This window comes from Lathamus discolor, chromosome 2 (assembly GCF_037157495.1).
Source record: "Lathamus discolor isolate bLatDis1 chromosome 2, bLatDis1.hap1, whole genome shotgun sequence".
Classification (NCBI taxonomy): domain Eukaryota; kingdom Metazoa; phylum Chordata; class Aves; order Psittaciformes; family Psittacidae; genus Lathamus; species Lathamus discolor.
The window spans coordinates 64,391,724-64,405,753 of record NC_088885.1 but is presented as its reverse complement, the minus strand read 5'-3'; the positions used below and the strand labels follow the sequence as shown (position 1 = coordinate 64,405,753).

The window sequence follows — 14,030 nt, the reverse complement described above, 5'->3', positions numbered from 1 at the left end:
GAGGTGGGCTTGAGAAAGTACAGTCATAAAAAAATACCCATTCTCGCTCTTACTTCTCGGACTCTGAGAGCTGTTAGCTTGTGAATCTTGATCACAGCTACTTTCTACAGCCTTTGTAAGGTGACTTGCATAAAACCCATGAATGACTCCAAAGTTCAAAAACAACTTCTTAAGTTGCTCTTGCAAATCAGTTGCAATTTGCTGCAGATCACAAAGCTCAGGTGTAAGGTATTTCCTGTGGGAATCACTGCCGTGAGCAGCCTTCAGTGGTCTGTAAGGTGTGGAAACCAAGAAGCAGAATGCACACAGTGACTGTGTCTGTCAGGTTAGGCTTAATACATAGTTTCTGCTATCCTTGAAATCTGAAGTGTTTCACTATGAATCACCTCCAAATTAAATGTTAGCATTTATGGTCTTGTCAGTTATTTTCCCATGTGTGTACGTGCATACACCCTTCAGGCAAATCTCCAAGGATACTCTGAAGAAATACTCTGATGGTTTCTCTGTGGTCATGTATGGATTTTGTTTGTCAGTTTTGTTATTAAAAAACAACAAAGAAAGAAAACAACATGCCAACAATGTGGCATTACAGTTTCTTTGTCTGGTTTGTTGTGTCTTAAGTATCATTTCAGTGAGACAGGATTCAAGCTGTGAAAACAATTAAAACTTATAATTATGCATTTTACACACATAAATAAAATATGACTTACTTAAATGTTTGCTAGTATTCAGTGTTTCAGTAGTTGAATTAAACGAGTTGACTTACAAGTTAAGCCATTATACACTTTTAAAAGCAATAGAAGATAAAGTTATACTCACTTTAATGCAGGCAAACTGCAAGGTACAGTTTATTATACATTTAATAGAAATCCAATCAGATGGCTCAATCTGATGGACAACTTGATAGAAACAAACATAAGATCCCTTAGACTTACCTAAAGCTTGAAGTGAAAGGTATTAATACTAACTATAGAACAGTTATTAATTAATTAAAAGGATACTACTTTTACATGATTCATGTTTATTTTATTGAGGTCTGACTCCCTGGCCACGTTCACTCCAATATCTTGCCATCTGTCTGTTCTTTTAGGTTGTATTGCATTCTGTGAAATGTCTGTTCTGTTTTGCCATTTACACTATTTACTGCTAAATTTTATAGTAGTATTTTAAATATTTTTTTCTGGAGAAGTCATTATTGGATCTTCTCTATTTATCCTACTCTTAGTTGCAAAATCTCCCACTATTTGTCCTTATAATTTTGATGATGTCATTATGTGGCTAGAGCAACATAATAATGGAAGAGGAAATTGCAACATTAAATAGTATTTCATGTAAGAACTAATAACGTTAGTTCTGTGGTAAACTTAATAGTACTGCTTGTTTTCTCTACATCTTTTTCTTAAGCATTAGTGTTCATGATATATATAGCTGCTTTTGGATAAGTAGTCTTATCAAATGATAGTTTATATCTAGCCATGAGGCTTGGTCTGTTATCATTTAAAAGGCTTCGCACACAAATGTAAATGAAATGTCTATTGTCATTGAACCGAGGTACTCTGTGGTTTTACTCCATGTGTAAGTCAGTTGAGCAGCTGATATGAGGGTTCAAAAGAACTCTTTTTCCTGCCACAGAGTTTTTGAATTTGAACATCCTGGACTACTTTTAAACGCATATGGAAAAGATTAGTAAGAATAACATTGTCAGTGGTTATACATTTATTAAAGTCTGTCCATCCATTGCATAATCTTAGGATAAATCATAAACTGATTCAGAAATTATGTTCAGGTTTGCTCCCCTAACTCCAGATGCTTAAATTAGGAGTATATTGTGCTGCGCTCCATCCCCATAGTCCCTGGAGGGAGAGAGAAGTGCAGGAGGATTTCAGATCCCTTTCTAAAAATGTGGGGGTCTTCCCATGGCTTAATCCTCAGGTTAATCTCCATGTAGTCAAGAGAGAGGCAGGGTGAAGTTTCATGTAACTAGCCTTTGAAAGAAGCAGTGCTTCCAGCTGAGCAGTCTATTTCTCTTGTGCTAGTTCCAGCTCGTGCGATTCCTCAGTGAGCCATTCAAATTTAAGTTTGAAATCCCACGAGACTAGGCTTTGTAGAGAAAAAAGAGTGGGGGTGAAAGGAGTTCGGAAGGACTGCGTGTGATCATGGGGAAGATGCAAACATCTCCTTCAGCTCCAACACAAAACAGCACATTGAGATGCCTGCTAGGTTCTGTAAATATGCTTGAAAGACTTAACTCTCAGATACCTTCAAATTATTTAATCTATTAATTTTGTTTCCAGATTCCCTAAATGGGCATGTATTGCAGACAGGTTATAAAATACTATATGAGGCTGGAGTAACGTTTCAGAGAATACTGGTTTTATTTTCGTAAGAATTCCACATTTTTTACTAACATTTCTTCAATGCCAATTTCCAATTTATGAGTCAAGAAGTTGCTAGGTCATCGCTTTTTTTGTTTTGAATTTAACTGAAGTAGTTTTCCCAGGCAGTTCTTGTAGCCTTCTGTAAGGACAATAGAGTCCTTTTAATTTATTCAAATAGCTATATTCTAATGCAGTGATTTTTTATATGGGGAGGGGTGGAGGTGGAGGATCTTGGTGAAGAGTGAGTTGGTGTCTTTAAGTCATTGCTGGATTTAAATGTTAATTTCTGAAAGGGAAGAGGGAAGAATATGTGATCATGCAAAAGCATTTCAGTTGGTCACATGAGTAGCTGTAGGTGCTGATGAATTTTAGCTCCTTTACATAATTTCCTCCCTGAGCATGGATTTGGTTTGTAATGGTTGTTGCTAAAGGAAATGTTTTCTGTAACTAAAGTCACATGAAATGATCCATGTGACAAGTGAATCCTAGCAAATTTCACAGTTTTGCTGCTGGTTGCCTTAGACATCCTGCTTCATGAAAATAGGGGGTTTTATTTTTGACAGCTTGACGCTTTTATCTTTCCTAAATCAAATTATATGGGATTTTGCATTTCACTCCCAACTACCTTCTATGAAGAGTTCTCTAACTTCCCTCTGTTGGTGAATCAGCCTGTGGTAACTGGTACTGCAGTATCTGCTGTACTTTCCTGTTACTGCTAGTTCAGTTTCTGTTTTCTCTAACATTGATAACTAAGTCCCCTGGGCAGAAAAGAGCAGGAAACTTGTCACTGTGAGGGTATGCCTGCCCTGCTTGCTGGTTAGTAATATGCAAATGCAGATCGCTGAGCAAACAGAGCTCCAGGAACTACATAGCTCTACTAGTACAGATTTCACCTCAGGCTCATTTATCCTTCTGGGCTTGTTTAGAGCTAACTCTAATACCTGCAAGCTGTGAGAAGGCAATTCTCAGGGCTGCAGTTACCCACAGCACATTCATTACTTAGCCACAACTTTACTTTCAGGCATCAGGCATTCCTTTGGCATTTTAATTTGGCCCAAGAGGCTGACTTGGCTCCTCTTGAGGTAGATATGGATAAAGTGTTGCATTTCTTCTGTGTCCTTTCAAACACATTTGTTTCTCCTTTCTCTGAGGTTTTGGACATCTGTCCTCTCAGCACTTGTTCATTTCTAGATGTGCTGGTCCTTCCAGCATCGCACTAAAATAGACAGTTCTTTACTGTAGGATGAAGCAGTTGCTTCTTTTTGCATGGTCAGACCTACTCAAGGTGATAGTGCTTGAATTGTTGGTTTGGTTCAAGATGACAGAGCGTAAATCTGCTTGAATAAATGGAAGGGATCTATCTACGCAGAAGGACATAAAAGAGAGAATGTCAAGGAACCGAAAGTACTAGGGCTGTATTATCTGAGTATCCCTCAAGTTAATCTTTTTCTGTAATTCAGCAGTTTTAATGTAAAATATTTCAATTGAGAATCAACTGGGGACTCTTTTTTTCTTGGTTTCTAAAGTTGAGTGAAGATGGTAGTACAACTTCAGAGAAGAAATCTTGTAAAATTTATCTGATTGCCAGATATAATGATTGCACAGGAGTTTGTTAGGATTATGAGGGTTTAAAATGGCTGGCAAAGTTTAAGTGATTTTATGCTCAGAAGGTTTAAACGGACTGACCACTTCCATTTGCTAGGCTATAATGAGCATCCAGAATTCTGTATGTTTGAAGCAGCTTCCAGCTTTTTCAAAATCATTTTATCTTTCTTAAGGAGCACTGTGTATTCTTGGTTCATGGAACAATGTGTTGTTGAGCTTCTTTATTGACCCTAGGAAACATTTGCTGCGGTTGAATTTTTAGACTTACTGTAAATGCATTTATGTAATAAATGTTACAAAATGCTTACTGGGGATGTTCATCATTTTTCTTCTTTATTTACTTCAGAATAGATAAACTGCATTTCATTTAAAAAAAAACAATTTAATATTGGCGGATGCACAAGAAATTGTTCTTGGGTAATTTTGCATCATATTTCATAGCTGGAATAATTTTTTAGACATCTGAATCTATGCAGTAAGGAATTTTGTGCTGCTTTCTTTCAGACTGTCAGAGCGAAGGTCTCTTTAATTTCAAGTGTGTTTGTGTTTTATATTTTTCCACGATTATATCTTCCCCCCCCCTTCTTTCATTAAGAAATGTTGTTTTGCATGTGGAACTAATTGTAGTTATTTATGTTCATCAGTGCTTTGCGAAAGGCTAAGAGCTTGATTTTTATTCAGTAACTGGGTTTTATTCTGAGTGAAATCTCATGCTTTTTTCCCCTTTTATAACTACTTTTTAAGCAATATAATCAACAGAGGTAGAAAAATGCACTATGCAATGTCGTATTTCAGGCAGTCATACTGGATTGAACTGTAATTAATTGCTGTTGCTGAATACACTGTGGTCCTTATTCTCTTTTCATACCCTAGCTTTTCTTTGTATGTAATAATTCCATCCAGGAAGAAATCTAATTACTAAGATAATTAACACCTTATCACCAAATGGAGTTCAGACATTTGTAGAGTTTATGAATTTTTAAAATATGTAATTTCCTTTTAACTGAATGACAACTGGTGTTATAGAGAAAAGAGCATATTGTATTGTATCTAGCTTGATTGGACCTTATAATTCATGTTGCTATAGAAACAACCAAACCTTTATAAAAGATGGTATTACTACTACCATTGGTAATAAATGCTTTGACTGTTGCCAATAGTGTCATTAAAATGGTTAAAATAACTTCATTTTAATGGTTTTGTCAAATGTAACGAATGTTCTGTTCATATTCTGAGGAATGGCAGCTGATGTTACGTGATACTGATTTATAATGTACTTTTTCTTCCATAAGCTTACTATTACCACATAATATATTTGCGATGTGAACAAAATCACATTGCAGAATATAGTGCTTCTCTGTTCACTCAGTCCTTAAAGCTAACAAATTTTATTGTTACATGATATCAAGCAGAACTTTGTATCTTGCAGTTTGTCAGTCTTAAGAAAGCAGTGGTAATTGAGACTGTTTAGCCAGCAGCTCTGGGGAATTTTGCTGTTCTGTGCAATATTCAGCTTGTGTCTCCCACTTACGACTACTGGACCAAGTCCTTGAAAATGTTCAGTTTTATGTTGGTTTTGATTTGGCATTCAAATGCCATGTTTTAACTTCATCTCAGGTGATGGAGTCTGAATTCATGAACTCAAAAAGGAGTTGAAAGAATTTCAGAAATATATATAAAAAAAAAAAAGGCCAAGACATTTGCTTTATTTAAATAAAAAGTGGGGTTTTTTTAAGTTAAAAAAAAAGTCACAAAATATGCTTACTACCTTATACTGCTTGTATGAAGGCCACTGTGGTGAATATAAGCTATGCATGCTGTAATATTGCACCTAATCAAGTTACTAAGAGCAATATTCTCTGCTTCCACTTTCTTGGGTCTTCAGCTAACAGATTCTCCTGGTCCAGTAGAACTCATTGCAGGAAGTTCTCTTCACCCACTTTAGCCACAGCATTAATTTTTATGTGGTGATATACTGTCTAATAAGAAAACGGCCATTCAAATGTTTTTTTGGATTACATGCAAATTCATTATGTTGCATTCACAGTTCTGCTGTCTTTTGTCCTGATGAAGGAAAGCAAAGCCTTACAGCCACTTCCTTAGAGAGACACCTTCTTAAGATCAGGTGTTGAGCTTTGCTTGTGGTGGTAGTCTTTATGCTATTCACCCCTGAAAGAAGCTGTCTCACTTGTTCCCTTGCCTGTAGCCTACTTAAGATCTGTAGTTATTTAGTTGGAAGGGACCTCTTGAAGTCATCTCATCTATTCCCCTCATTTGAAACAGGGCCAGCTTGAAGTCAGATATCACCAATATCTTTATAGGGTTCTTTTCCTCATAAATCATATTTTCTTCAGTTCATCAGTCTTACTGGTAGCGTAGAAACAGTCTTATCTGTATCAGTAGGGAGCACTGAGCACTTCTGAGCACTATATATTTCTGCCTCTCTGGAGAAGAGGTTTATCACTGTTACCACTGTACACAAGCATGATGAATACAAAACAGTGCAGAGGTTTCACAGTCTCTCATAGGGCAGTGGTCATCCAGCTTGTAGGTGTCAGATTTGGAAACTGGAGTTTTTATCTCCTGGATCCTGCAGAATGTTTTGTAAATACTGTGCAGTAATCTTGTAGGACTCATTTTTCTGAGCTATATCACAGAAGGGTTGAGGCTGTAAGGGAGCTCTGGAGGCCATTTTGTCCAACCCCCCATGTTCAGGCAGGGTCACTTAGAGCCTGTTGCTGTCTGTGTCTAGACAGCTTTTGAGTATGTCCAAGGAGGGGGACTCCACAGTCTCCCTGGGCAACCTGTGCCAGTGCTCTGTCACCCTCAGTAAAAAAGTGTTTCCTGACACAAGGAGCACAACAGCTGAGCCCCCATGCCCTTGACTACTGTCCCCTCAAGAGCTCTGTAGTTACTTTTAATACTGTCCAGGTTTCCACTTGCGGTATCATTTGTACGCATGTGAAATAACAACAGGGAGTAGCAGTCAGAGGGCCAGATAAACCCCACAACATCCTCGACCCTGGCAGACAGCAAACTTCTCTAGATGGTTGGTTGGGTTGACAGATGGGTGCCTGTGTCCCCTGCAGCAGGGAGTCACCCGTTACAATGACTTGCTACTTCTTCCTGGTAGTCTTGTATGGTTTAGGGGTTGGGTAAACCAGATATTTTGCTTGTCAGCGCATCTGGCTCCTCTTCAACTTCGAGGGCAATAACTTGTAAGCCCTTAGGTGGGGCAGATCCTTCCTTTCAGTGTCAGAAGTCACCAGCTTCCATCATTCCCTTTCTCCAGAGGTTTCACTTCCATTGGTAGTTGGGGTTGACAATACTTGCTTCTCTACAGCAGATGGGAGATGAGGTTCTTCAAGATGTGGAGTTGCAGAGAACATCCTGTTTATCTCCCTTTCATATTCTCTCACACTTCACAGCCTGCTGACTTCCTACACAGCTCCAAGACAGCACAGCTCCTGCAGGACAAAGAGCCATCTCTCCTGGCGTCAGAGAGAGCCCCCAGGGACTCCCTGCAGCCTGAGACACTTGCAGGGCTGCATCCACTGTCCGAAGCTCAGTCTAGGTTCAAGCCTTGACCCTAGCACAGACAGCTATTCCAACATCTACTGGGGAAAATGCTCAGTGGCATATAACCACTGTGTCTAAGACTTATGCTATGGTGTGATCTCAGCTGAGGCCCCCTTACTTCATTGTCTTCTGTGTGTCCTGCTGTGTGTGTTGGCTCTATCTGCTAGCCAGGCTCTCTGAAGATGCTCTGTGTAAGGGTTCTGCGTATTCAGTCCAAGTGGAACAGTTAGGAAATGTTGACCTTGCTGAATAATAGGAAAGCTTAGTGCTTGTGCATTTGTAAACTTAAATATTTTGCTTTCCTTTTAAAGGAAGGCATAGGCTGATTTTATGGAGTACTAAGTTAGAAATTAAATTGGGACTAAGAGGTGTCTTATTGGCTTCAAGGACAATTTTGTTCAAAATTGCTACATTATATTGCATGCCAGTCCCTGCTTTTGGAATTCCTGTTACACTTCGATAGCAGCATTATAAAACATCAACTAGTTTACAAATTCTAGTGGGTAAGTCTCAAAAGTTATACATTTTGTGGGTTAAGCAATCAGAATTTGAGAAACTTACAAGCTCTGGTGAACACCTATAATTTCAAATGAAGGAGGAGTTAGTCCAGATGTTTTCTTCTTTGTCATACTCCTAATCCAGTATTTGCTGTAATATCTTTCTTCTATGTACTCTTGGCCAAGTGCCAAATGATCTCAGTTTCTGTAGATCAAGTTGAAGAGTTGTAAGTCTATGTACACTGGCTTTTAAGGGAGCAAAACTCTTACATGTCCTTAATTCAGTGTTCATTTTTACTTTCTTTACAGAGTGCCTGGAATAACAATCGCTACAGACATCATCTGTGGTTTTCCAGGAGAGACTGATGAAGATTTTCAAGAAACAGTGAAACTTGTAGAACAGTACAGATTTCCAAGCTTGTTTATTAATCAATTTTACCCACGCCCCGGAACCCCAGCTGCAAAAATGCATCAAGTGCCAGCTGCAGTGGTAAGATCTGTTTTCTTGTGCCACTGTGCATGGTGTACTCAGATGTCTTTACATACATAAAGCATATATGTGAAAATGTAGATATATTTTTTTTCAGAACTGTGCCACAGTTCAGTTAATTTTTAATTTTTTTTTAGTCCAGTGAGTAAAATGATTTTTGAATTGCTTTAGAGGTTCACTAGATCACTGAATGCATTTTCATATATAAATTACTCTTCAGATTGTTAGGGAAGGTAAAATAGTGGTTATACTGAAGTCATATCTTCTTCCTATCAAATTTCAGCTGAATGAGTACCAGGACAGGTATCTAATTGATTACACATGGGTTTTTTTTCTGTTTTAAGACCTTTGAGACTCCAGCAATCTCAAGCTTATTGTGAATAATTATGCAAAGTATTAATAATATAGGAATGATAATTTCTGATTTATTTCTCCAATATCAAAGTTGAAGGCAAATTCTTCTCATGACTCTCTTTATACACTGCTTATAAGATCTGCTTCCTTTAGCCTGTGTTGAAGGCCATTGATAAAATTGGCATTAATCTTTCAGTTTTTAGGTGTTTTCCTTCTTTCTATATTTGAGTGAGAAATGTAACTCTTTCTGACATTCTCATGTCATATTCTCATAAGGAAAACAGCCTGTTTTAATATAGAAGGGAGGTGGCTATTTGGTGCATTTTACTTGATATAAATAGCTATTTATAAGCAATAATAGCAGCAATCACATCTGAAAGGCAAAGTTTTATTTATTTTTAAAAAAATGAAATTGTATTTTTTGTAATCTGAATCTCAAAACAGGAAAGCATACAAGACTGATGGCTGTACAATAATTCAACTTTTTATTTCATTATTATGGGCATAAATAACGTTTATAGTTCCTTTCATTGTAAGAATGAAAGTCAGCCAACAATGTAAATCAGTTTAAACAAAAAACCTTTTCTTTCAATTTATGTATCCTGCTACACCAACATGAAATCAAAACTACTTATCAGTAATTCTGTCCCTTCACATATACATCTGAAAGCAAAAGAGTATTTCTGCCTACTCTCAGTATATACCCCAAATTGCATAGGATGTGTCAAGACATAAAATGAGATTATATTTGGCTCTTTGAATTTATCATTTAGAGCTTTTACAATGACTGCTCATTTATTGTAGGCTATCTCATAATGGGAAATACTGAGTTTTCAAATATAAATAGCTGATGTTGAAATAGTGTGCTTACTGTAACCAACTCACACTCAAATTATTTTTATTAGTTTTGAATGCATTTAAAAAATTTGAAAGTGAAAAAATACCAAGTGTCAATTTTGGAAGTTAGGAAGCTTAAAAATCAAAAGATTGATTTATGTCTCTGTTTTGTTTATATTCTTTCATCCACAAGTAAGCATGCTTACTTCACAGGAGGTGCAAAGACTTTAAATTAATTTGCCCTCTTCTGTTTAACTGGGTGCCATGGGAAGCCAATATGTGAAGAGCTAAATTATTAAAAGAACATTAGCTGTTCTGTGGTTAAGAATGTTACTTGGAAAATGGTAATGTCATTTTAACCCAGTTTTACATTCTTTCTTTTTATTTGTAGTACTAGTGCTTATTGCTTTCAGTTAATTAGAACTTTCAAAGAAGACGAGGCATCTAATCCAGTGCTGATGAAAATCTGTAATTAATAGATTTTGTTTCTCTCTTTTCTCCCACCTCCTGCCTCTCCCCGTAGTTCTTAAAAAATCCCTTGTTATGAGATCGTTTTTTTCTCTTCTCTCTGGAGAGTAACTAGTCAAACAGAGCAAGAAGAGCTTGTGCTAATCTCTCATGTTTTATATTCACATTACTGCTAGAACCTGATGGTCTTTCTCACAACATCAAGAATGGACAGGCATTTAACTTGTCCTTCCTTGCCTAGTGTAACATATGATTCTCTGCTACAAGGAAGGAGCACGTTACCATCCATGTTATGCACTCTTACCCTGTCATCCTTTAATAAAATATTATTTGTCATCTTACTGTTAATGAATTTAATTCATTGCGTTAGCATAGGGAGAGAAATAGCACATGAAGTGACATACAACTGTTAGGTGCATCTGTACATGTGATACATTGTATTACCAGCCTGAACTTGTGAACTAGTGTTTTTACAGGATGTTCATAACATAATCCTTTGTGGTGGATCTGACGACAGAATCTTGTTCTATGAAAATAATTTTGTCTGTATTATTTAACTGCAAATTGTCAACCAGTAAGCAAGTTATTTAACAGTTGTTATTCTTGTCCTTAGGAAAAAAACGTTGGGTCTATTTGTTACGTTATTTTAGCTTTGCATTACTTCTGCAATGGACAGATGTATAGCTATTTGCAAACTGCTCTACATTACTGAGTTCCACTTCTCCAAGACAGCTCCAGTGATTCTGCCAAAGTATCACAGCTGCGATAATGTATTTGCCTTGTTGATTTCTTTTAAGTTAGCTCATTTTAGGAAGACCTTATGACTTTTAGGGGCTGTCTGTGGAGTATTAAACATAGTAATATTTGGTGCTTTCAAATTTTAGTGGATAGTTTTGATGGAAGTTATAAATATAATTCTCTTTTTGGGGAAAACCCTCATTTGGGTTTGTCTTAATAGAAAAAAAAAACCAAATGAACAGTAGATTGACATAGAATCTTCACATAGATAATTTATGTTTGAAAACCTTACAGCCACTGATTTTTTTGCTAAAAGGGCAGATGACACTAATCCAGATGGACAGTTCTGCTGCTGTAAATTCAGAAAAGACAGTTAAGGCTGCAGGCTTTTCTTATTTCTCCTGGAGAAAAAGTGTCCATGGAGAATCAGACATCTGTCTAAATGGTCTTATCATTTCATAACCATCAGTTAGGTTATGGTTACCATAAATGTTGTATCCAGTTCAGAGAAAAGAGCACAGTTAAGCAAAATGAGGCATGATTTTTTGTTGTTGTTTTGGGGTGTTTTAATAAATGATCGCAGTGATCTTGAGTCATATACATGAGAGTCAACATATTGTTCAGAACAGAAATGCTACTTTTCTTGGCTTTTACCCCTATTTTATCCACCTACTGCTAAATACATTGCTTCAGAAATTATTGTGGATACTCGTTATCTCCAGTAGGCTGTCTGTAGAAAATTCTCACTCTAAAGTGTGTTAACTATGAAATGCTATTTTGTAGACTGTTGTTATCATCATCATCACTATTATCATCATTTTGGACCTGGATTTCTCTGTTTCCATATTGCATTCAGTTGTAAAAGTGATAGTGCTGATACTTGCATAACTCAAATTACAGACTAGACAGATACATGTTTTAATAAGCAGCGTAAGAACATGATTTAGATATGATTAGTACAGATTTTATATTTAACTGCGTTGCAAATTATCAGAATGCTTTAATTCTAAGTGTAAAAATTAATCTTTTTCTCTAAAATTAAGGATCCGTAATACCTTAAGTTCTTGATAATTTTAATTTCCCTGTTCTTTATTTTTTCAAGGCAACTATTAGTTGTCTGGGAACTCTCTGTCCTTGAGATTTGGTCCATCAGAATTTGTAAAAGCATTAGGTTTCATCATCATCTCAGGATCGGCTGGATTTCCATCACGTGGAAATAATACGAAGAAATAGCCATTTTAAAAATAGGGATCTTGGTAAAGTGCAATTGGGTTCATCTCTACTGAGAATAGGAGATGGCAGCTGTTTTGAGCACAGTAATGTGACTGCAGCTTCATGATTATGCTGCCTTTAACTGCAGTGAGGATTGTAACACTTCTGTATGTATTTTCAATAGTGTAATCAATCCAGTTTCAATTATTGGTGTAATTATAGTATTTTTTTAAAAGCATTGTGATGTCTAGAGAAAAGATTCACTTCCTCTTACTATCTCTTTCCTTCTCTCTTTCTATATGTCATCAAATAATTACCTTGCTCCCAGACAGAAAATGTTATGTCAGTCAGCTACTGAACCTTTCCTTTCATTCTTCTGAAGAGTGTCTCCTTGAATTTTTCTCTCTGTATTAGTTGTATTAAGCACCCTGCTTACTATACTGAGGTGAATAACAACTACTGTTCGATCTCAAAAATAATTTGCTTCAGGAATAGAGGTAGGTACATGATATTTTCTTTTACGGTTTATAGTGGGGAGTTACTGAAGTCTTTCAGTAGAAGAAGGGAATGGTGGGCGTGCCATGACCATGGTGGACAAAGATGTGAGACCTTGTCTTACATCTGAAAGTGCCTACCCAGTCTCCAAAAGCTCAGTTTTCAGCAGCCTTCATCCCAGGCAGTACTTGCCCCTCTACCATCTGCCCATGCCCAAATGAGGTGTCCAGACAAAACCGCTCAATCTAAAACCTCATCCATTTACATCTGGGCATTTGTCTGTTAAATATACCCATTGTTACTAGGGAAAAAATAAAATCCATGATCAGACATTTTATCCTCCTCCATTTACTCTAACCATCACTTAGATCTGTCACTATATTTATATTAGATTTTTCTTTCTATTAGGATAGCATATGCACTTTCTTGGTGTTGTCTGCCAGACAAGTTGTATTTGACCATTTCTGTGGGAGCAAACCAACCATCTTGTATTTTATGCCTTTATGATGGCTATTTATTTTTCTGAGGCTGCTTTGCTTTTGCTTCCCTCTAAGAGGTCTCCAAGAAGTTTCCTGACACCCTTTAATGACTGAGTGGCTGCAAATCTCCCATATCCATCTTAGCCAGTTGCAATTCTGCAAGCACTAGAAATAGGTATTCTTGGGTACCAGCAGATACTGTATGATGTTTAATTCCTCCTCTTGTAGATGGCTGTAGGTTTTGTAGTTCTGAATCTCCACACACAAACAGCTCAGTCTTCATTGGTAACTCATATGCTCTTACCTATTCAAAATAAATAATTAGCTGTGTGTCACCAAACTGTCCTTGACTGACTGAGAAATAATCTCATTCCTGTCAGACAATATTAGCTGTTCTCTCCTTCAGAGCTTTGTAACTCCAAGCAGCAAGACAGCATCTGGAATGGCATTGCTTGTGCAAAGGACACCTTTTTCTCTTCTCACAACTCTAAATGAAAGGGAGCACAGTGGTGCCATCAAAGAAAAGGCTAGTAAGTTCCCCACTGAGCAGACAATAAGGAGAGCTGACAGTTGAGGGCTGCTCTAGCCTTTGAGCATGTGCTCGAGGCATTAGTGGGTAGTGATGTGGCACGATGTCCTAGGGAAGCCACGGTCATGGCTAGGGCAAGCAAAGAATCTGCTGTGTGGGATGGATTTTACAGAGTTTCAGGTACTCCATGATGTGTGAGGCAACCAATTGCACTGCTAAGTGCACCACTCTCACTTGCAAGTGAGAGTATGCAGCTTTGGATGGTGTTGATTAGCTAATGTGATTTAAATGCCCAAAAAGAGGGGGCAATCTCCCTTGTTTCTAATATTTACCAGCATAGCAGATTCAGTAATACTTCTTACTTTAGCT

At 37.2% G+C, this 14,030-nt stretch overlaps 1 protein-coding gene across 6 annotated transcripts in view; it reads left to right on the top strand.

Moving 5' to 3' along the window:
- CDKAL1 (CDK5 regulatory subunit associated protein 1 like 1) overlaps positions 1-14,030 on the top strand; it is a 394,159-nt gene that overhangs the window by 278,564 nt on the left and 101,565 nt on the right. For all 6 annotated transcript variants that reach the window (XM_065667220.1, XM_065667223.1, XM_065667218.1 and 3 more), the window contains one exon: positions 8,369-8,549. In XM_065667220.1, coding sequence (XP_065523292.1) covers positions 8,369-8,549 — 181 coding nt within the window. The remainder of the gene's footprint in view (positions 1-8,368; positions 8,550-14,030) is intronic.